The 24,928-nt window shown below is 38.2% G+C and overlaps 1 protein-coding gene across 3 annotated transcripts in view; it reads left to right on the top strand.

Moving 5' to 3' along the window:
* PDGFC (platelet derived growth factor C) overlaps positions 1 to 24,928 on the top strand; it is a 111,671-nt gene that overhangs the window by 65,781 nt on the left and 20,962 nt on the right. For all 3 annotated transcript variants that reach the window (XM_052690405.1, XM_052690404.1, XM_052690406.1), the window contains exon 3: positions 11,184 to 11,364. In XM_052690405.1, the coding sequence (XP_052546365.1) occupies positions 11,184 to 11,364 (181 nt within the window). The remainder of the gene's footprint in view (positions 1 to 11,183; positions 11,365 to 24,928) is intronic.

The following is a 24,928-nucleotide window of genomic DNA, read 5'->3' as shown; positions in this document are numbered from 1 at the left end:
CCCGTGCCATGGTAACACCTAACTGTGTCAACAGAGCATGTGCAGGAAAGAAAAGTTCTAGGATCCTTCTGTACTGCAACCTACAGGGGAAAAAACCCATTCATATTGTTGTTTTTCTTTTGCCTTGAGTGCGTTGTGGGGACAATATTAATGTATGTACTAAGGACATACTATCAAATATTCAGAAAGAAACATAACTTCTTGACATTTGGTGAGCTGTCCTTGCTGCCTGGCAGTCTTCAGTACTTCTGGTGGACTTTTTTGTTGCAAGAGTGACACTATCTGTGCAAAGCTACAAGTAGAGAAGTCACCGCAAAGTTCACCTTGTCAATGTTCACGGTGACTCACATCACTGAGTAGACAGGCTGCTGGTTTCTTTGAGGATTTTTGTTTGTTCTTCTCATTTTGAACTTCGAGGGTTTGCCGTTTCCACCTTCTTTTGAAAACTCAAACGGTAGGAAGGAGTCCCCCAAAATCTCTAAGACTTCAAATTATTGAGAAAAATAAAAACAGAAAACCAATCCAGACTGAGAACAGAAATGAACGTAGATGGCCTCAGTTCTACTTAGATGATTCCACATCTGTGATACTTAAATGTCTCCTTCATCACTGGCTATACATATATTTATAAGCATAAATAAAGTCATATTAAAGTTAAAACCCATTATTGCTGTCTTCTACATTTAGATCCGTTTGGATAGAAATTATTCCGTTAACAACTGGAATAACAAAAATCTTACGAGTCCTTCATTTTACCTTTTTTTTTTTTTTTTTTTTCTGACATATAAAGTCCTTGTTAATCACTTTTATTCAAAGTCTGAAAGGGGGGAGTCATATAATTTAAATAGCCAGAACGAATTCTAGTATTCAAGAGCCTTAGATTAAGTGAAATACTGATAAGAAGGAATTATTTTGAAACAGGTGATTTAAGCAGATGTTCTTGGTAGCATCACTGATGTCCTACTGCTGGCAGGGAGGTGGCATTTTAGGAGCAACGTGTGCCACAAGGCTTGAGTGAAGGTGGAGTATTTTTCAACTTGTTTTTATTTATTTTTTCTTGGTTTCTATTTGCTCAGTGTGTTTGTTGCAGGACAGCTGAGTAGTGGTAGCATTTCAGGAGAGGTTTAAATGCTGAATGGATTCAAAGGGAGGATGAGAGTGGAATGTGGGGATCAAAGTTTTTGAGAAGTTAAATTAATTTTGGCAAAGTCTTTTGATTATCTAAGCCTTTATTTTACATATAAAGAAAATAATCAGTAGTGCAAAGATTGTTTATTTCATATAAGTTTCATTCTAACAATATCATTTCAGTTTAATGAATGCACAGGAATCCAGTACACTCATGAATCCTACTTGCCTACAGGAAAGCTGGGGGGGGGATTTTTTATTAGGACAGGTAGCAACAGGATGAGGGGAAATGGCTTTAAACTGGAAGAGGGTAGATTTAGACTGGATATTGGGAAGCAATTCTTTACTGTGAGGGTGATGGGACACTGGAACAGGCTGCCCAGTGAGGTCATGGATGCCCTCTTCCTAGCTGCATTCAAGGCCAGGCTGGATGGGGCCGTGAGCAACCTGGTCTAGAGGAGGTGTCCCTGCCTACAGCAAGGAATGGAACTAGGTGATGTTAAAGGTCCCTTCCAACACAAACCATTCTATGGTTCTATGTTTTGAAGAACAACAGAGTATTTGTCTCCATCAGAGAAAGTAATCATATCTGTTTCTGCCAGTCTGATTTAGGCTCACTTCTGAAATTAAGCACGAGAAAAATTTATCACTGTTCCGAATTGGACAAAAATGTGGTCCCTTTTATGTATTTATTTACTTTAGAAAGACGTTTCTTTTGAATATTCCATGATTCCAGAAAATTCATCTCTTAAATTCCCAAATGATGATTTGTACAGTAACTCATCCTTGAGCTGCTCCTATCCTGCTCTTTAACTGTTGTCAGTAGTTGGTGCTGGCAGAGGCATGTCTCGTGCCCAGAAGAGAGGGCAGTCAGTGGAAGCTCCAGACTTAGGAAGGCAGAGTTAAACCTCTTCTAAGCTCCTGCTGCTATTAAACTCTGTGGTACAATTGCCAATGTACGCTCAAAGTAGATGGATTCATGAAAATCTGATGAGTAGATGGAATCATGAAAATGAGAGGATCATGATTAACCTTGCGGCAGAAGACAAAAATATTACCCAATTTTGTAATCTGAATTTGGCTTCTAAATATAAGCATTCATTTAGGTTCTCTACTGAGTATTAAAAGTCGTTTAATACCATTTATATGATGATGAGTTTGTAAATGTGACAAAGCAGATATTGCAGTAAACGAAGATAAAGCTCGAGTAGTACAGTTGTTGCCAACACTACTCTGCAACACATTTCTTAAGCTTCTAAAGAGACTAAACACTGTTCTGTATAAATGGTTTATAGCTGCAAAATTGTACTCTGTAAGCAAATCAGAGTTCAACACAAGAAAGGAAAATAGGACAAGGTGCTTCCACGGTTGGAATGGAGGACAGCACAGCCTGCACAGCATGAGCTGCACAAACTTAGGAACTATTGTGGCATTCTTGCCTACCAATTTTCACAGCTCTGATGAGTGTCAGGAGAGTGATTGCTTCTGAGTGGGTAGCTGACATAATCCCTTACTCTTTGTTCACACTAGAGACTATCACTCATTGATTTAGTAAACATTTTAGGCTCCTTAATATTCCTTCTTAGTCCTTTCAATCTCAAGCAAGCTGTTTGAATGAAGTAAACTGTGTCCACAGTATCAAAATATTTTGTAAACAGTCCTAATCCTAATTTATTGCTTCTAAAATTGTTTCATGTTACCAAAGCTGGCTGTGTTTCCAGTGGCATGAAGTAATTTCCTGCTAGGCACTGCTAGGTCTTACCTGTCTCTGGGATGCTCTGAGGACAACTACTGCTAATGGAGTTCTCTGCTCCTTCCCCAGTGCTAATTAAAATGTAGGAGTAAATGAGTACTGCAGATTTCCCCTGCTTAGAACCACAGAGATGGTGAAGGGTCTTGAGGATGAGATACGTGAGGAGCCGCTGAGTCCCTTGGTTTGTTCAGACCAGAGCAGAGGAGGCTCATGGCTGCCTACAGGCAGTGGCCATATTTCCAGGCTGCCAGAATTCAAGCATCATCTAGACAGTGCTTTCAATCGTGTGGATTATCAGGATATTTGGGAAGGTGCACGTGGAAGAGATACTGCAAAAAGCAGGATTACTTATCCTGAAAAAGGACGGGTGGTCGTGTGTGAGTATCCCAGGGTGTTTATAATGTAAAATAAATAGATATTTTTCTCCTTCTGACAATAAAACCAGTGAGCAGCAGTTATTAGGAAGTTCTGTTTCATACTGGGCTCTGATTGGTATGCTGTGGCTGGATTAAAAATAGGTCTGCATAATTTTACGTCCATTAATTTATAACTAGGTAAACTGAAGTGAGAGGAAACTCTTTGCATGCTTTAGGTGTAAACTGATCTCCTGTTAGGGTTGGGAACACATTTTTCTGCCTCTTGCAGTGTTTTGCAACTCCTCAGTTACATTACAGGGATTTTTCACTTTCTGTTCAAGTAGCAGTTATTAGCCTGTCCCGAAGCAGGATATTGGATTTGGTGATAAATGGGCTGTGCTGGATTGGTAAATCCTGTGTGCTACTGTAGCAGGCAAGAAACCATATGTAGTTATATCATTAAACAAAAGAAAGAAGTGTTTTCATTTAAATAAGCCTAAGTAGAGCCCCACTCTCCAGTGAAGAGGCAAGAAGCAGGAGGAATGAAGAGGAGAGACTTGACCAGGTGCACGATGCTGCTGTGTATCAGGGGAGGGGTGCTGCCTGCACTGGCCTGTGAGTGCCTTCATGTGCTTAAAATACCCCTTAGCAATGTTGCTGCTTTCTAAAATTTACTTGTGGATATCACTAAGAAGTTGCTTAACCAGTAGTTTTCACATCATTGACTCAATCCGTAACCACTTTTCAGGATATAAGGGGTTGTGCATACAGGATTTGGGATACCAGACTGAATATGTAAAATGCTGCTCAAAAAACAGCGATAAAAACAATAGTTTTGGATTCAGAGAAGCTGAAGGAGGTGCACTGTCTATGGTGAACAGTGTGAGTACGGGTGGCATCAGAAGTACTTCAGAAAGCTAACAATCAATCTTAAAAGAAGGAGTCTTTTTTCCCTTCATACCTCATGTTTTTACCTGCATGATTATAGTATATCTTTCTAGGATTGTTATTCAAGTGATTGAGAGAAAAGGCTCATTAGAAATTAAACTTGTGCATCTTAGGTTCATGGCACAGGCTATCTAGATCTGTGTTCTGTGGCGGCTATGTTCCTGAAAGTACTTATTTACACGTTTTATCTGTATGGCAAGTTTAAAGTACACTTAAATATTTACTGCATTGTTGCTGTCTGAACATAGAATTATTTTGGCTTAAACCTGAAGAAGATTTGCAGTGCATCTAGTTTGCAATTTCCCATTTTGTGGAAAAGTTAATGCCCCTTTCTCCCCATGAGACAGAAGTTATCTTCAGGGTCTGCAGTATTCACATGCCTGAGCTGGAGATGCTTGAGTGTTCACCAGGGCACATAAATGCCAGTCGCTGTGATTTATTTTCACACTGTGTTTGTGTGCCAATGCTGCTTGTGAGGAGAAGGATGTGTATTCAGCAGTGCTTTGTTTATGAATTAGCTCTGAAGTAAGAGATTTTTATTTTCTTTAATATGCTGCTTTGTTCCCAAGAAACAAAAGCTAAGCTACTACTTGAAATGTAGGTGCATCAGCTGCTCCCTCGGGTTTTCAGCAGGTCCACAGAAATTGGAAATGTGTTTTCTGCTAGACAGGAGGACAGTTACACAGCAGGTATTTTCTCCCAATCAGACGACCATATTGCATCTTTTCCTTTCTGTGAAAAGTGTTGGGCTGTTTGAAGAGTAGCATTTGGGGGTTTAAACTGTCTCATTTTTTTCCTTTCACTTGCAGTGATGTATAGTCATTATCAAACCTGTTTACGGTGAGTGAAGGGGAAGGAAACTACTGATGAGTAAACTTTTTTTTTTTTTAATGTATCCTAAATAGCAAGATAGAAATACAGAAGGAAATATGCAGTTCTGTTAGAAGCCTCAAGGTTTTATTAATCAGTATGAGGAAAGATGAAATAGAGCCATGGCAACCATATAACATTTGTGAATGAATATGTGTTTCCATAAGGCAGCTCCTAAAGTACAGCACTGCATATTCTAAAATAGATGTATTCAACGTAGGTTGGCACAGAAACGAAAATCCATATTTGGGGAATGGAAGTTAGAAATGTTCTCTGTTTATACTTGGAGTATCTTTATTTCATGAAAAATGTAGACGTGGAAAGATACTTGTTGTTTTATATAATACTCATTTGCTACATTGGCCAAAAGTGAAGTTTATTGCTGGACGTGATGTTTGTGTATAATTAAACATCATTTTCTGAGTACGAAAACTGACCTCATCACTTTATTTACATCAGTTATTTCTGGGTATGCTATTTCTTAACAGTGACTGTTAAAACACAGTATGTCAGGATCAGCAGATACAGTTACAGCTATGGAAATTCATTTTACATCAAATTGTTGCTGTTTCGGTGCTGTCTCTTTTTACGTTAAAACATCAAGCATAACAGAAATTGTAAGCTGCTAAGTGGAACATGACTCATTTCTTAACTGTTGGCTCATCTGCTGTCCTCCTTGGTGGCTCTGATAAGTTTTCCCAAAGTGGCTCGAGGAAACTGCTGCTGTGCACCTCAGCACCTCAGCAACTGGAGTCAATTGAATCCATGTGCTTTTGAGTGTTTTTTTTTTTTTTTTTTGCAGGCTTCCTTTTGTAAAGGCATTATCAAGAGGGAACATATAAAATATCTTAAATTTTATATTTGGTAGTCTTTGAAAAACAGGTTTCTTCTAATAACTCGTCTTTACTGTTATTTAAAGTAGCCCTCAGTCAAACGTTTCTGTTCATGTCAAATGAATTTAGTTTTATTGAAGACTTATAGAATCCTAGAATGCATCTTAGAATGGCTTGGCTTGAAAGGTCCTTGAGGTGGGCAAGGACACCTCCCACCAGACCAGGTTGGCCAGGGCCCATCCAATCTGGCCTTGAACATCTCCAGGCATCTCCATCTCCACAGCTTCTCTGGACAACCTGTTCAGTTCCTCACCACAGTCGCAGTAAAGAATTTCTTCCTAACATCTAACCGAAATCTTCCCTTTTTCAGTTTAAAAACATTCCCTCAGTTGAGTATTTGTTGGTGCTGCACACACAGAGTCAAGATTTCAGCCAAGGTCCCCTTTCCCTTCCTTTCATCCAGGAAACTTTGCTTTCTGTCTCATTTGAGGGTTTTTTTTTTCCTTACCTCTGGTGGCAGGTTGAATTACTAACAGCAAAGTTGTACAGATGTGCAGTGTTCAAGGTCTGTGATTTCAGGAACATTTTATCTACTTGTTAGTGGTGGGCTTAACTGATGGGCCAATCTTTCCTAGTCTAGGTTCAGGTGGTTTACTGGCAATAAATACAAAGTACTATAAAATAAATGAATGAATTTGAAAGGTGAAGGAATTAAATAGCTATTCTGAAGCTTGCAAACTTGTGTAACAGTTGTACAGCTTGGCAGCACCAGAGGAGAAAAGTTACCAAAACTAAGATTTCATCTTACACAACTTGAAAAATAGCATGCATGTACCTGCAGTTTCATTATTACCTACTATTTAATTTCTTTTAGTATTTTGATCTTAATCTCACATATTAGCTTCTTCCTCTGTGTGTCAATGTTTGAGGAGCATTTCCTTTAGTCTTCATGGAGGGACGTGCAGGTGACAGAAAAGTTCTTCTCCTGTTGAATCAATGGCGCAGTGTGTGCTCCTCTTCCTACAACTGTACTGCTGCAGCAGTAGGTTTGTAGTTTGCCTGAAATCCACTTTTATTGCTCCGACTCAGAGAGTCACTATCCTTCTATGCTCTTTTCCTTCTTGGGATCCTTCCATTTTCTCTCAGTTCTTCATGGTGAACTTTGCATTCTCCATGTCTCATCCTGTGATTTTTGCTGGACCTATGCCTTGACCTATAGGCAATAACAAGGATACTTAAACAGATTGGTTCTGCCATCAGGTGCCATGGGTTTGATGCCTCTGTTGTGCTCCAGTATTCCCTTTTCCACTCAGATAAATGTGAATTTTCCCACTGAAGTATTGCTGGAGATTTCTGTTTCTTCCAAAATTTGTTACAAGTGAGGCACACAAACTTTGAAAGACAATGTCTTCAAGCTTAATGCTTGGCCTCTCTTTCCTCTCTAAACATGTTGTTCTTTGTGAAATAAACACTATGATTACTTGCAGCTGTGATTTAAGTGATCTAAGAGGTGAAGAGTACCGTGAATTATTGCCAGTGCCTTGACACTTCTGTGTGTAGAACAATACAGTTTAACTTGAATGATGGACACTAAAGTTTTATTCCATAGGAGCTTTAAATATTTCAGAAGTAAAAATGAAAATGATTCTAAATATTGACGGAAGATGGAGAGAAAACTGTCCTTTTGAAATTTTGTTTAGAAAATATTTTCGGGATGACAGTTCTTTGTAATTTCTAATGTTTCCAAAATGAAGCTGCCCAAGTATAAACCATCAGCATTCTATTCAGTAACATTTTGTCTAATGAACTGTCTGAGGACCTTCAGTGCTTTAGGTCCAAGTCTGAGGTAGGTAATTTTTGTATGCTGCTATAGCACAGGGAAAACCTTGAGATTCCTAATGCTTTTCAACAAAATGGAATAGAAATACTGCAGCATCCCACAGGGAAAAAAATGTCAGGGGTTGCTGTCAACTTCTTCTCATTTAATGGAAAAAGAAGTCAATGTTCATCAAAGGAGGGAAGGAAGAATGCATTTCACTTTTCTCATGGTGAGTGTCTAGCTTTTTGTCTAGCATACATCTGTATCAGATGGAAAGATTCAGTGTCACCAGTATGGCAAAATATTTTACCACGCGGATTTCTGTTCCTTACATTCATTGATACATTTGTGGGATTCTTGAAGGCAGAGGGAAGCCACACAAAGGTCACAAAACTGTAAGCCAAGGTAAACACCCTGTCAGAAAATATTTAGCAAATGGTGTAAACCACAGAAAAATTGAGAACGGAGAGGAAAACACATTTCCTTGGAGAATACGTTTCCTGGTTTGAAAAGTATTGAAGTTCAGAGTCCCTTACATTACCTCTTTGTCCTTTTCAAATAAATTGCCTTTGTTCAGGTCGTTAATTCAATTCAGAGTCCTGGGCACCTAGCCATGGGGATGAGGAATACATATTCTGCAAGTTATATATGGGAAGGTACAATGGGAAGTGTTGACTAAAGGCAAATGCACCTTTCGTCCCTGGATAAGAGATGAGACTACCTATTGGTCAGAACTGATCAGAAGTTCTGATTAATAGGTAGTTTTTGAGTAAAGTACTGAGTGTGGATATGTATATATTTCTTTAGTCACTGTGCCATTGTGTGGATTGTGTTTTCTGGTTTGTACACTGCACAAAAAGGATTATTTTGTTAAATGAGCATTTTAACTTTATTTTTTTTAGCTGTTGTGGATAGAAAAAAGTTTCTGTTTCTCAATTCCTGGTTATTTATCCAAGTTTTCTTGCTTTACAAGGAAAAGCTTCCCTTGCTGGGAAATTTGGTGGCTGTGATATTGTCCCTGCCAGTTGACAAGAAGCCTCAGAACTGTGCAGTGCAGTCTTGTAAATGCTTAAAGCATCTGAACCACTTTGCTTTGCTGTGTTTTGCACCAAGTTCTATCTTCAGTCAACATGTCCGGAAAATGTGCGAGGGGCTTTTTTTGGTTGATGTGAAATTTGTTTCACTTTTATTTCAGGGGTACAAGGAGAACAAAGATGCAATAGAAATGCTGTGTAAGTTATGGTAGAAGTACTAATGCCTGTTCTATATTTGACCCCCTACAAGAATCTGAATTTGTTAAAGTAATGATTAAATTATTAACTCTTTACAAATCAGAAAAAAATAGATGGATAATTATCTACCAGAGACATAAAAAGATGGAAATTGGAAATTTTGTAATCCAATCACTGTTGAAACACACCACACACTGCCTCACTGTGTTCACATCCACATTCAGCAAGTGCTGGTGAATGTTAGTGGGTGCCATTTTATCCACACGGAGCAATTTGGTGCTACACCTTTGCTTCATGCACACTTCCATGTCAGACACATCCCAGTCTGCCCCTCTGCTGCCATCTGTCACACAGCAACACAATGTAATGGAATATTGGTGGGAAAGTTCAGCCTCTGCTGTCATACCACCAGCATCCACCTCTGATGTCATGAGCCAACAGAATAAAATGAGAGCATTACTTTCAGAGCAGCCCTTGTGTGCTAAAATTCAGTGCTCAAAATCAATTCAGTAAATATGGTGAGCTTCGAAGTCTTACTGAGATTAATGTACACGTTGTCTTCGTAGTCACTCGTAAAGCTGATCATAAAGTTAAAGCAGTTTTGAATCAGGTAAAGGAATTAGTGTTTCACTGGGAAAAAATATGGTGATGTAGTAATTAGTATCATAAGTTCAACAAAGATTTAAAACTATGGGACGTGGTAGTAATACATTTTGAACACAGTTAATGAGCATATTCATTGCGTTCATTTCTAATTAAGTGGAAAAAATACTGGTCCTTTAAATGGAGATAATAAATGTGCAAGTCAGCCTTGCACAAACATGCAACACCAGAATTTATTACCTGCTGTCTAACTAGGGAACTGGGAGTCATTATAAAGATTAGATTTACTGAAAAAAAAAAATTGACAAAAAGCTCCAGTAGAAAATGTTTGAGGTAATAATTTTCCCATTAAATTTTTCTTGGCAGAGTGGGAGTGAGTTTTCCTTTTTAAAATACAGTTACTTGCTGTCATCGGGGCTAGTAGGACTGTTTGTACCATTGAAAAGGATTCAGTAACATTTACCAACTTAGATTTCTATGAGCAATACATTTTGTTTACAGCTTTAGCTGTAAGAGAGCAGAACGCTCTCCAAGCTGTCGAAACTTTCCTAGAGGTGTGTTAGGCTGGGGTAGGAGAGCAGAGGTGCTGTGGTCATGTAGCAGAGCAGTGGCTGGGGCAGCAGTAAGCTTCCCAAAGCCAGCTGGGGCCCGAGGGTTGCACTTCTACCTTTCTGAGCCCAGGAGCATTGCTGCTCACAGGTTTTCAAGCTCGACGGCAGGGGAAACGCGACAGAAATTCCTACTGTTTATTCTGTCAGTAGGCAGCTGGGGAATTGACATGAAACAGGTTGAAATATTAAAACCAGACGTGCCTTCTAGAGTAGTGGTTTTCAGTGTTTTTATGACTTGAGAACCCCCTAAACATTCTGCAGTGGAAGCAAGGACCTTTGTGTGGTGTATTAAAGCTTATGGGTGACAACTGACGGGCGTCCCTTAGTTACCTTTCATGGACCTATTTGAAGTTGTTCACTGATCCCCACGGATACCCAGACCACACGTTAAAAACCAATGAAACTAAATCAAACCTTCTATGTTCTGTTCTTTCAAAGCTCCCAACTCATATATCTCCTGTCGGTATTACCAACGGATCGGGTTCTTTCTGACACATGGTGCGTTTATGTTTTTGCTTAACAAGTGTCTCACTGGGATATGCATAAGCTCCAAATGTGCTTCCAAGTTTCCCTAAACCACCTTAACCTTCCGGAGCTTACTCATCTCTGGTATTACAAGGGGGCAAGATTGCATTACCAAAAGCCTCTGAAATTTCACTGGCAACATGGAATATATTTCCAATGATATTACAGTGCCACACATGGCTAATTACAGGTTTTTTTGGTCTGAATTATTTCTGCACCATCCTGCATATTCTTATTCCCCATAAAAGGAACAGGCTAAATCATACTCGTGGTCTATTCAAAACGCTAACTCTGCTCTTATTTCTTTAACCTCACTGTGTGATTTTATTATGTATTTAAGCCAGTGGCAAGTTGGGAGGCTTTTTTAAAAAGAGCTAACTTTGGTAGTATACTTTCAGCATTTAGAAATAATAAAAATAGAATAACAAATTTGGTTTATGCATTAAAATTGGATGTTCGTAGAAATTTACCAGTAAATAAACATGTAATTTTCTTTTCTGCTCAGGTATGACTTTGTAGAAGTTGAAGAACCTAGTGATGGCACTGTTTTAGGGCGCTGGTGCGGTTCCAGTAGTGTGCCAAGCAGACAAATCTCCAAAGGAAACCAGATCAGAATAAGATTTGTGTCTGATGAATATTTTCCTTCTCAACCTGGATTCTGCATCCATTATACCCTTCTTGTGCCAGTAAGTAACACATTTCAGGAGCATTTCAGAAAAATAACGTCTTTGAAGTGGTGGCTCAAAAGAATCTTTACGTAGTTTAGGGTTAATTACTGTTTATTTTGTAGTAATAATAATAGTGAATAATTTGTCTGCCAGAATTGTACGTTTTGCTCTTTAACTAACTGAGTGTTTTTGTGGTTGATCTTGGATGGCTTTGGACTGGGAAGCTGATGGCTCAGTTGTTTATATGGAAACTCGAATAAAATGTTTGCATTCCTATTAGGTGCAGTGAAAAAGCCACTTTTTCTTGCTTTGAGATGAACAAATTCAGCATAAGAATCAGCTGTGTGACCTGTAAAGAACATTGAGTGCAAGTGAGACTGAAGAAATTTATGTTCTTCTAAGTGAGCTACGCCATGCAGAGCTGGATGATTATACCTAGCTCAAAAAAAAAAAAAAAAAAAAACTCCTTATTATTCTGAATTGTTTTATTACAGTGGTAAAGTAGGTGAAGCACGATACTCATTTTTCACTGCATTTTTCCTGGAAAATGTACTTTAGACTTCTCTTAATGTTGTTTAATACCTGCAACTCACAGGTACTAAACGCTAATTGTTGTCTGAAGTTGTCTGAAGTATGGCTGCTTTCACCATCAACAGATTTCTATTATTTTTTTTTCAACAAGCGAAAGATCTGTGCTAGCAAAACAACATTTGTAAGTTTTTAGGGGTGAGACGATGTTCTGAACTTCAGGATTGAGTGGAACAGGAGTTGACTTGTTTTAGATATTCCATATTTAAAGAGAGTAAGGAATATTTTTGTTGCAAGCTTTATAATTCACTTTGTGAATCTCCTCAGTCATCTTGTGGTTTGTGGTATTTGGTTAGTGTAAAACATCTGCAAGCTCAATAAAAAACTGATCAAAAGAATCCATGTTGTAAGCCTGCTGACACGCACTTCACTCGATGCATTTGACTTGCTTCTTTTTCCATTTTTGCCTGTTGTCCTCCTTCACAAAACTCCATTTATTGAGGAGAATCAAAGACTAATTCTGTGCATCTTTTGATAACACCTCATCTTATATGTATCTTATATGTTTAGTACATTGGTAGTGAAGTTATTTAAGTGCTGTATTGTGTATATACATGCTGTTTCCTGTTGTATGCCTCTCAGTATTGGTAAGTATTTAGGCCTAAGTAATATTTCTAAAATGACTAAGGGCAAGTCTGTTTGACTCTTTTGTAAGCTAGATGAATGAATTTTGAAATCAGAAAACACATCAGTCAGTCTCTAAACCATCTTGGAATATGGCCAGGTTTGAACTTGTAATACCAAAGGGCAGAAGGTAATGAGTATGTTTACTTTTAGAAAATAGTAAAAAGAAGATCCCTAAATAGATGTTGTGTGAGCTGATGCCAGATTTCATTGCAGTTGCTCTAGTGTTGCATCCTACCTGCTACACGTTTATCTGACGTTTGATCAAATTTTTCTGGAATGGTTTGAACAAATGCACCTAAAACAAATGCACCTAAAACTTCCAGAATATAAATATAATTATATTCATGTGTTGCTGGGCTGGATTTATTCCTATATACTTGACGGGGAAAACTTTTAAATTATTAACACTCGCAAAAGTAATTGCTAATTTTCAGAATATTTAGATCACTAACCATGAATATCTGCTAAGTAGACAAAAACAGAGACTCTTGACACTGTATTATGCCTTTTTTTAGTCCTTCTTTTCCTCCATTAATTAAGTTTATATGCCTAAGATGTATGCATACAAACTGTTACAGAGAACAAGCTATTTTATCTGTCACATATGTAAGAGGAAAGAGCAATCCCCACCATGTCACAGGAATGCAGAGCTAGCTTCAAAATGCACGGTACAACAACTGTTCAAAGGTTGGTGAGAATGACTTTCCAAATTTCTAATGGAGAGATTTTTCTTCAAAACAATCCATTTTAATAAGCCATGGAAAATAAAGTTTCACATTTCAGACTGCGTAATTAACTGTAGAGATTATAAATGCAATCCTTATTGATAAGTTGCAGGATTAGACCTGCTTCTGGTTTTCAAGCAATAGAAAACTGAAGGCTCTCTTTCTCTGTCTCTCTGTCTCTCTCTCCTTATTCATTTATGCATATACATCTAATGCTTTATCATCCTACATTTCAAGATAAATTAAAATTTACGGCTTCCTCCTTCGTGTGAAAAATGTCAGCTACAGGAATGAGTGTAATTTGTAAGTGATTTTTGCAAAAAACCATCACTGATTTGCTTAGTGATTCGCTTTTATGAATTGGTCCTAAACAGTTAATTTTTTTTTTTTTTTTCATTTTTTAAGAAAAGGGGGAGGGGGAGATGCCTGGTAGACTAGCAATGAGAGATTGTTTGGGGAGAAATGAAGCAAAACTGAAATAAAACAGTGCAAGCTTGTTTCTGTATTTGGAGGCCACACACGGAGAAGGGCACTGGACACATTTTCAGGTCTTTTAAAGAGCAAGAGAAATAGCTTTGTTGAACACTCCTGTAATTTATTGTATATATATATATTTAACTTTGTATATTATATTTCAAACTAACTTTTCTATGATTAATAAGTAGAAGGAGAATGACTATTGATCTGATTACCTTTCTCCTAAGATTTAGCTGCTCAAAAGTACTACCATTAGTTCCAATGGCACTCGGAGCAACATAGCTTTACAGGAACATTTAACACAGGATTGCAAGGCACTGCTTAAAAGCTGTGGGTACGCTGTATACGAGCAGAACGTTTCCCAAGACAACCACACAGCTTTTCTTGAGGATCTAGATAACTACAGTTTAATTATCTGATTTTCTTCCATTTTAAATTGTGTGTCATGGGTACATCTCAGAACGTTCTCTAATTTTGGGTTAGCTCTCTTTATTTTTAACTGTGTTCTTTTGTTGCAAGTTAATTGGAACACTGAAAAGTGCAAGGAAGTGTTGAAAAAGCTTATTTTTGCTAAGAAAAGTTAGCTTGTCTTATTTCAGAGTTCTCCTGCTACTTTCAGCACAGTTGTTAGGCACTCTTCATGTTATACCCTGTCACTTAGTCAGTGGTTACTGGTGGGCTGCATTATTCACTAAGGGCTGTTTAGTGGTTGTTCTGCATTTTGATTGTTCAGCTATGCCTTTACTAAAAGTCGTGTATTTGGCAGTGTTATATAATCCAAAACCACCTAGAAATATACTTTCATCTCTTTTCCCCTCCTTCTCACTTGCCCCCAGTTACAGGTCTGATCCATATAGTAGCCATATGAAATTAAGAAGAAACCTCATGAACTCCTACAATATGAGTTTGGGCTTCAGTCTTTCTAGAGACTTGTTTAGTTTAAATTATGTCAGTTACAAGTTTGGCATAGAAAACTTGATGTAATAAAGCCCATTGTTTCTTGGGGGAGCGGGTGAATGGGATACTTGATGCCTGAGGTGCCATTAAGGAATGCATGACTGATTGCCAAAGTAGTTATTAATTATTCAGGGCACTCAAAACAAAGCAGCTCCAGTTAAAGTCGAAGCTGGGGGTGACTATATTCCCTTTCTTTTTTGGCATATGGCAGCATGTCTGCAAGATCATGCCAAAAATCTTTGCTAAGAACAGACTTAACCCTCTTTTCTGCAAGTGAAGACAAATAGCAAAATCTAAACGGAGTCTTATGAGACTGACCTGGTTTAAAAGTGACTTGGAAGGTGTTTTGTGATTTTGGTGCAGTACCTGTATGGCTACCTGGGTTTCAATCCAAAAGAGATCATGTTCTTTTGATGAAGAGATGATGTCTGTATTTCTCTTGCTGGTAACCATAAGGAACTGTTAACTTGTTGTTGACTTCAAGAAGAAGGACTAATATTCCTCAGGTAATCTGTTTAAGGCCGTGTAATAATTGTTACTTCATTTCCTCTGAATTAGCTAAACTTTATCTTTTTTAGGGTTGAGTATGTTCATTTTGTTTGTGAAATCTCTTTAAATTGAGAATGTTTAATGAGAAAATGCTGATAAAATGTAAATAGTTGTAGAAAAATGTGTACTAATAAGAGAGAAAGGAAAGCTCTTACCTGGCTTTCCCTTTCATCCATTTCAGAAATGTCAGATGTGTATGTGTTACATCAGGACCAAAGACCAAGAGAGGCCTAATTTTGGCATCAATAACTGGAAACCCATTTAGAAACATCACAAAAGGATATTATTCATCTCCTAAGCAAAGGTGAAGGAAAGGCGTTATCTCAACGAGTAATCAAAAGTATTTGGAAAAGAAACAATATGATTTTAGGGTTTTTTTTGAGCCAGAGCCAAGGTTGTATGAAACAGTAGGAGAGTATATAAGTGTTAGGCAGTGCTTTGGATGGCAACATGAGAGGAAAGAGGACTGTGAAAATCTTTTATACATTCAGAAAGGCTCTTAAACATAAACTCTGTGTTCAGAGTTTCCACTATGTATGGTGAATCCTAAGCTCAGATAAATCAACAGGCTCCTAAAGATGCTCAAGCATGTAAATCCCTTGATTCAGTTTTTGTCTGTGGCAAAGAATGATGTTGCAAGTCAAGGGAGGTTTTTGGACGAAGTTCTCCTTTGGCGATTTCATTTTGCATTAGATCTAAGCTGAGGACTGAAGAGAAATTCCCTTTAAATTTTTTATATAAGATATGAAAGATTACCCACAAATACATAGATAGGTGGGACATGCTTCGGGGTCAGTTCTTAAAAATAAAAAAAAACTACAGAGTACAAAAACGAGCTACGATGAAAAGAAAATAATCTTTTATCAGTCAGTAGTAATAGAAACAAGCATTTAATCTGTTATGCTTGCGGGGATGTGAATTTGAAAAGGTGTTACTTGGCAGAGTTAGAAGTAAGGCTGTTTCTACACCTTTCACTGTTTCTTAAGACATCTCAGCATGTCTTAAACCAAATCTTTAAGGAATCTGTTACCACTAAGGAGAGCACTAAGAAGAGGCCAAGAAGATGTGAGGGATGGAGCACCTCCCCTATATAGGCAGGCTGAGGGAGCTGGGCTTGTTCAGCCTGGAGAAAAGAAGGCTGCTGGGTGACCTCATTGCAGCCTTCAGTACCTAAAGGGAGCGTACAAACAGGAGGGGAATCAACTCTTTGAAAAGGTAGATAACTGCAGGACAAGGGGAAATAGTTTTAAGTAGAGGGAGGGGAGATTTAGGTTGGATGTCAGGAGGAAGTTCTTTACTATGAGAGTGGTGAGGTGCTGGAACAGCTGCCCAGAGAGGCTGTGGATGCCCCGTCCATCCCTGGAGGTGTTCAAGGCCAGGTTGGATGGGGCCCTGGGCAGCCTGGGCTGGTATGAAATGGGGAGGTTGGTGGCCCTGCATGTGGCAGAGGGCATTGGAGCTTCATGATCCTTGAGGTCCCTTCCAACCTGGGCCATTCTGCGATTCTGTGATTCCTCATCTGTGATTTCTATTTTGTTCCACTTTTAAGCTGTTTTCTGGAGAAGGGAGGGAATTCCCTGTATGCTTTATGTGTTTAGTAATCTGTAACCAACCTTCCTTGACAGTAATTGTCTAGTTTCCCCTTGAGCCCAGGCAAGATTCATGGCTTCACAACATCCTTTGATAAAAAGTCTTACAGGTGTATTGCTTGTTTACATGAAGAACCACTTCCTTTTGTTTGAGCCTTGCTACCAGTAGCTTCATGTGATGGCCTCTAGTTCTTACAGTTGGAGAGGCAGAGAACAGTTGTTCCCACCCACCTTTTTCAAACTGCTAGCCCTTTTCTTGCTGATTAATCCCAAACTGTTCAATCATTCTTTATCAGCAAGCCATTACAAATCTTTCATCATTCTTTTAGTACCCTTTTGGACCCTTTTGAAATTGCAAGGCATTGGAGATAATGGTACAGAATTTGCTAATAGCAAGAGATCTGTGTCGGTATCGGTCACATCAGAAGGATAGTCAAGTATACCAGAATTTGTTGTGTAGCAAAAGTGGTGGAGGGAGATTTTTCAGGGATGGGGCAGCTGGTGGCAATTTTTTGGGGGTCTTAGGTCATTGAGAGCAGCAGCAGAGTAGCAGATGGTGAGATGGAAGTAAGATGGAAAGCTACATTTGGAGCACCTCTGGAATTGGAAAATGGCATGATTGCTGGGATTGTGTGAAGTTCATGTTGATGCTTCACTTCTCAGTGGTTAACTCTTCACTTCCCACAAACTTCTTGAGGTTATTAAGTCTCTAGCCCTGAAGCAGATTGATTGCCAGCAGTTCTCTGGTTGCAGGACTAGTTGTTTAGTCATGGCTTGGCAGGATTTTACACAGCACAATGGTGAAAAGATTGACAAGTGCCTGAAAAACTGGGGACGAAAGCAACTGGGGATTGAAAGGCAACATTGGTTTATTGAAATTACGAAGTTAGTGTCTGAGCAGAGAGACACATTTGTGTTAGAACACATTTCTTCTTCTTTATACACGTTGAGACAGTATCTAAATACTTGATTAACTTCTTGAATACTTCTTTTCCTACAGAATGTGGAGATTGTATTGGAACCTCATATAAAAGAAACATCAAAACGCTCCTTTGTTTGAAAGGAATGCGCGTGTAAAACATGCCACTCAAACACTGGTCCCATGCAATTGTAGCTGTTGGATGTTACGTCAAAATAAATATTCCACGTTGATTTCCGAATGTTCCTTTAGCCTTTTTAAATGGTTCTGTAATCATGGCTCAGATTTATTTGTTCAATTTATTGGTCATATCTGTTCTAAAGACTGCATTTTCTATCACCCATGATTTTTTAATTAATTAAAAAAAATTGTTTAACAAGCTACTTTTAAAAATTAACCCAAACACTTTCCTCCCATATTCCTTCTAGCTTTTTTTTTTTTTTTCCTCAAGAGAACTTTTATCTTTATTTGTTCTGTTTCAAGCACTGTGTAACTGTCTAGTTGACAATCCCTTTTCCAGTTTCCAGGATCAGCGTGTTATTCACACCTTTCTGAGAAAGCATGCTGATGGCTTCTCTACAAATCCCAAAGCAGAGGGACTCTGTTCCATTCTCAAAGTAACCTCCCGTGTAACTGGCATAGTCCTAGGTATTTTTGCTTTCAAATACTAAGGGACTTTTCCTGACATGCTTGCTAGTCAAAAAAAAAAAAAGGTAAGCAAGTGTACATTTGATGCTAGGTTCCAGCACCATAACTTTAAATTTTCCTATTTTAGCTTCATTTGTGTCATCTCCCTATGCATTCTAATGGCTATGTCACAGTCGCATTGCCTCATCCCAACAAAACAGACAAATCAACAAAACTTTAGTGGTGTGTACTCTGCTAAGTTTTGTTAACGTAATTCTGGTAGGGAAAGATGAAAACAGGAATGAAAGGGAAAATTTGAGGACAGAACAAAAAAGAGTTACTTAGTGCAGTTTCTCTGACCATTTTTTTTGTACATGTGTTCCATATCTGAAAGGGCCCTTAGGGACAGCAGAATCGCAAGAAAAAGAATGAAATAGTGGAGCAGCTTCTGTAGGTGACTGACAGCACAGCCTGACAACATAGACCGGGGTAAGCAGCTTTTTAAATTCAGGAGAAAAAATTCTTGACAGAGTAATAACACTGTGTAGTAGCTTCAGGGTAAGAGTTTGCTTGAGGAAAGATTAATGTGGGGTATTGGTGGTAGTGTTAAGAGAAATCCTTTTGTTTCTAAAAAGGGACAGATAATAAGCACTGTGGGAATACCAAAATTTGCACCTGTCTTGTCTTTACAGTACCTGGCCTCTGGTGTTACAGATGGGGATTATGAGCTGTCATTTGTTAGCTTCTCATAAGTGCTCAAAACTTTTAATGATGATGATGAAAGGTTTGGCTGAAGAAGCCAGGATTTTTGTTCAAATGGTTCTGGTTTTGTTTTCATGGGGAAAAAAAATCTACATAATGACAAAGGTGATGAATCTGGTCTTTCAATTATCTCTGACTAGGATGGTGGAGAAAGAATTAAGAGAGTTGCTTCTGTGCTGACTACTGGTAGCCAGTACACATTAATTGCTTAAAAAATGAAGACAAATAAAAACCTTGTGCATGAGAACAGGGAACAATTTCTGCTTGGCAAGTCAGTTCCAGAAGCTCAGGCTGCATTCTGTTTTTGAGCTGGGCAATAAATTGTAGGAAGAAAATCGCTAAAAATTTTTTTTTTTATGAGGAGAACTAAACTGCAGGGCTTCAAATTGAAGGGAGCAATTTAGTGCATGAAAGACCTGGCTTAAAGGCACTTGAGACGTGAACGCATGAAAGCAGATGGTGCAGCCTTTAGGAGAAATGTTGCATATAACCTTGAAGACATTGTGAAACTGTTAGTTCCAAATAACCCTTCTCTTTCTTCTGGATAAGGATCCCTCCATAATACTCAGCATTGACATCATGTACAACAGTTCTCAGGTTCTCTATTAGATGGTGAGGGGAATTTCAGTGGAGTGCTGTAGATACTTCAATCACTCTTATGCTTTATTGTCTAGTATGTCGCCCTGATATCTTTTGGTAGCTCTTAGCTTAATAGCTTCTTGGCAGATCTGTTTGAACCATTCTTCAAATAGCATGACAAATACCCTTTTAACAATGTGATCATCTTTAAAGAGGCATCCTAGCCTAAGATGGTTCTTGCAGAAGTCCGTGTAGTCATGGTTTGGTGAATAGTTGGCATAGTAAATATGGTTCCCTAGAACTGAATTTGCAAATGTATTGTTTCAGTAGGTTTATTCCAAATATTTTTGTGTCAGAAGGAATTGTCTGGATCTGGCAGTAGGATGTTTCCAATACATTTCAGTTCAGATCTTTACTGAAAAGATTGCTTATGCTATTATACATATATGAATGTAAAAACAGCAGTATTTTTGAAGTTTCAAAACCTCTGAAGTTGTGTCATAGACAAATTTTGCTGATTCTGTGCAACTTGAACTTGTTGAACTTTCTGCTAGCTGTCAAAACCAAGATGATTAGGTAGCTGAGGAGAGTAAGGCATCTGAGAGTTTCATTCAGACACCACCTTTACTTCTTTGGAAGACAGGAGCAAATGCCACAATGTTTTTAACATGCTAACTGGCAGGCAGTTAGCCTCATATACGTAGGATTTTAATATGTAGGTTGTTAATAGGGTTGCTCTTGCCTAGCTTTTAAAAACCACTCTAATCTTCTGATTTGCATGTGCGTATTTGTCTTCTGGCTTTTCAGTGTGAGGTGTACCAGGCAACCAAAAGTTAATAATAAAATACCGTTCTTGAGTCACCTGCATAACGCCTTTTTGTCTTGGAATTCATATATTTTAGTCAAAGAAAATCCTGTCATTGTTCTCTTCCTGTTTGCACTCTGTCAATATTTGTAACTTTAAATACTGTATTTACTTTTAAAAATTGCTTTTCTGATTAAAATAGTTACGGGCAGCTTTCATGTGGGGAAAACCCCAATACCCTATAGCAATTAGTTGTTCAAAATAGCAGTGCATCCTTTGATGCAACGTAGAGGTAGAGTTAGGATTCACAAGAAACTGAAACCAGCACTTTGCTGGTATGAAACACTTCAGAATAGAGCCTAGCATTTCATGAACAACTAGACAGATGGTGAAATCCATCATACAAAGACAAATGGAAAATTGTCAGATGGTTTTTCAATTTTGTTTCATTAAGAACAAAAAAGTTGAATTACTTCTAGTACTAAATATTTAGATAGATGAAAGATGGCACGTTAGTTTGGAAGTAACTTATTGCTTTGCTAACAAAGCACATCAAAAAGTATGAGAGCTTAAGGGGCAAAGCAGCACATCTATGATGTGATAGAGAGGACAGATATGCCTGATAGGTTACAGATGTGGGATATGGGTGAACTTGAGCTCACAGCCCACTGTATGGAGGCAGAGCACTCTTTAGTCAGCCCTCTGCTCTGCTGCAGTAAACCAAACTGGGTACATACTGCAAAGCAGCATTCTAATCCCACTTAATTTAAAATCATAAGAACACCTTTGAAGCAGTGTCATGAGGGAAGAGCAAAGTAAATTCAGCTGCTACTTTTGTAAGCTACTTACATATCATTGTGTAGGTAAGGATTTATTTATGTGTTTGTTTAGAATTAAGGTTAAACAGAAGAGGAGGAAGTAAACCATAATGGTTGTGTGCGACGCTGTTAGTAAATAGTGACTTTTTTTGCAGATTTTCATGCAGATAATCAGTGCACTTGAAGGGTCTTCTGTGATTATTTTGTGGGATTGTGGCTGTTGACTATTGTTTTAAGCACACCACTTTTTCTCATTTATTTGCATCATTTTCTGTGAACTTTTTATCTCTTAATTGCGCACCTAGCATTTTAAAAATTGTGCTAGGAAGCTGTTGCTTTAATTTAGAAGAAAGCTGCCATAAAAGTAAACAAACAGATGACATTTCCACAAGAGAGTTCGCTATTTCAATATCTGAAAGTGTTTACAAATTACAGAGCAATTTAAAACATTGACAAATTAAAAGCTGCCTGAGTGTGAACAGAGGATACCTTTGCTTTTCAGGGTGTTCAAAAGAGAAAACATAGTAATGATAGTTGGAAAACCTGAAATGATGCCAGTCTGAGGAACACTATTAATTAAGCTATACAAAGCTAGTGCTATACAAAAGTGCCAGTGGATAATTTATAGTTAGAGGCTGGTCTAAATTTCACGGTTAATGCTTGGAGGAGTGGCAAAATAGTAAAGTGATACCACAAAAATCTGAAACCAGAGGCAACTCGTTTTAACAACACAGTTTTAAGAAAAACAACGACTTTCCATTCTTCTCTTTCACTTCTCTTTTAAATCCAATTCCCTAGTGATATCAAAGTATTTTTTTTTCTTCTGAAGGACTCCACACTGTTGTTCATTTAATCAAACACTCACAAAAAGCACTGCCCTAGTCTAGCAACTAGAGAACTCCCAAAGAGAAGCAAGAACAAGTCTATCAAACACGTGCACAGCACATGAACTTTTCATTATGGGTATTCTATACCCTCCTTTGTCTGTTGCTTTAGTGGAGGCTTTAGTGGGGATGGTGCATGGTACGTAACGGGCCATTCCTTCCTCGCAATAAGGCACTCGTGGCTTTCATTGATATTTTCTGCTGCAGGAAAGGATGGTAGCTTTTTTTGGGGAGCGCTGCTAGCTGCTGAGGTAGGACGTGAAAACTGCAGTCAAGTTACCCGAGGAGGGACACTGGGCAATTGTCATGCTGACAGATTGAATCATTCTGTTTACAAATGGTATTCCTGCAGTTTCTGACAAGGAGAATAATTTCATTTAGCATTGTTCTGATATGGTGTGAACTTTCGTTTCATTGCTGCATGTAGTTTTAATGCTCATTATTTCTAACGCGATGAGCGCACAATTAAAATTGAAGTGGTAGATAATAGCACTCTTTCTATCGTATAGGCCTTTGAAATCTCTGGATGTTTTCATTTTAGCTCTTTTCTGTTGTTCAGGTGGTGCGATTGCTGTCAGGCAGATTTTGAAACAAACAGAGCCCATTGCCCTCAACAGGAAATGTTAGGTATTGTACTCAGAAAAATGCTGCCCAGCAAATCAATGGCCATGTTACCCAAGGGTAAATAGATTATTTAAAGTATACACATATTGATAAATTTGGTGGCAAATAATTGTCCCTTTAAGTATTTATTGCGTTGAGAACAATTTTCTCCTCTGTGTGATCTGATTTTACAGTTGCTGCCTCTTCCTCAATATTCCTAACTGAGTGAATAAGACACCAGAGACTGGTTTAATAATGAAGTAAAGATTACCAGCACAATTGTAAATTTGTTGGGAATTGTGTTAAAGTTAGCATTGAAACTGCTTTACTAAGATCAAGATCAGTATTTATCTCTAAAAATCCAATTGGTTTAATTTTCTGTAGAGTACTTTATAGTAGGGGAAAAAAAATGTCAGTATGTATTTTAGTTTCTTACTAAAAATCTTTGTTTTCCTCAGAATTCTTTTACAATCCATAACTGCTAAGATAATTCACATTGATATTGTTTGAGCAGATGCTACAGCCTTAAACAGCAAAATCTTGTCTTAAAATGGAACTTAATTTTACAGAGGGTATTTTTTAGTGATAGGAATTCAGTCAAATTACATTGTTTATGCTGATGTATTTTAAATGATAATTCTTCCATCCCATTCCTAAGTGCTGACACGATCATTTATTAATTATAATTCATGCAAATCCTCACTTTTGTTTAGTGGGACTGCACACATAAAAATGCAAAACAGTTTCAAATTAAGTAGTATATAATTGAAGAAACCTAGGAGCATGCTAATAATGTCACCTTGGCAATTAGGTGCCTTCCCTGTATAACTCCTTATAAAAGAAGGGATTTAATAAAAAATAGTTAATTGACTCTTATCGTCAGCAGTCATTGTAGTCAATTTAGCTGACTTCTTGGCATTTCTTCTCAAGGATAGTTTCTGCAGTACCTGCTACGAGGAAGTAATGCCTCCTATTTTACTGTGTTGGCCCACAGTGTCGGAGGCAGGTAGAGGTGGTATGTCAGCAGAGGCTGAACCTTCCCACCAATATTCCATTACATGTTGGTGCTGTGTGGCAGATGGCAGCAGAGGGGCAGTCTGACAGAATGGTGTCTGGTGTGGAGGAGTGGCATGTCACTGAATTCTTCCATGAGGAAAAAATGGCACATGCATCAATGCTTGCTGAACATTTGTGGAGACCAAGCAGTGGATGTGAGCACAGTGAGGCAGCGGTGGTGCCTTTCAGTCGAGGCAACTGCAACAGTGGGTTGCCTCCACTGGTGCTCATTTTTACGAGTGCGACATGCAAGCTATTGTTCAAGGCTGATGGAAATACATAGCCTGTGTTGAAAAACACTGTAAGAAAATAGCTGAGTGTTTGCTCTATGAAGTAGTAGCGTTGTGCTCTTTGTATCTGTTCTAGTTTCTATGTAAATAAATAGAGGCATTATTTTTGGAACAATTGTCAATACTAATTGCTATTGCAAGCTTCCAGAATTGGTTTCTGTTCTCTATACAAAGAAATTGCCTAATCGGATTCACTGTGCAGGCCATGTGGAAGAAATCCCACCTGCAGTAGCCTCACAAATATCTTCAGTGAGTCTTCTTTGATTCCCTTGCAAAATTTCTTGTTTCTCTTCTTCTGCATCACATTGCACCATCTGTCATAAATGCCCAGAGCAACTGTGATATGCACTGAGATGCACACTGAGTAATAAGTGCTTCTTTCTTACATGATACCTCTTTGCTATCACTTTATTTATCTTCTTTGTCAGATTTGTGAAACTGTTTTGTCAAGTGTTCAAATGACGCACGTAGATCTGAAGTTTGGTCTGCTTTGCAGTCTTTGAAGCACATTTTCTGTCTGGATCAACAGATGTCTCGTGGTTAGAAAAATCCAACCAGATCTTTCAGTCCTTAGGCTAACGCAGTAAATAACTTTATGTATTGTTGGATTCAACAGAACGTAAACAACATCTGCAGTTCACAGAAAATCATATTTTTTTATGAGCTGGAAAATCCAGGTGAAGCCAATGCCTAACACTCTTTATTTAAACTGATAGTAAACCCCATA

The sequence above is a fragment of the Tympanuchus pallidicinctus genome, unplaced genomic scaffold, assembly GCF_026119805.1.
Source record: "Tympanuchus pallidicinctus isolate F22 unplaced genomic scaffold, pur_lepc_1.0 scaffold26, whole genome shotgun sequence".
Classification (NCBI taxonomy): domain Eukaryota; kingdom Metazoa; phylum Chordata; class Aves; order Galliformes; family Phasianidae; genus Tympanuchus; species Tympanuchus pallidicinctus.
The sequence above is the reverse complement of the archived record's forward strand: the minus strand, read 5'-3'. Positions and strand labels throughout refer to the sequence as shown.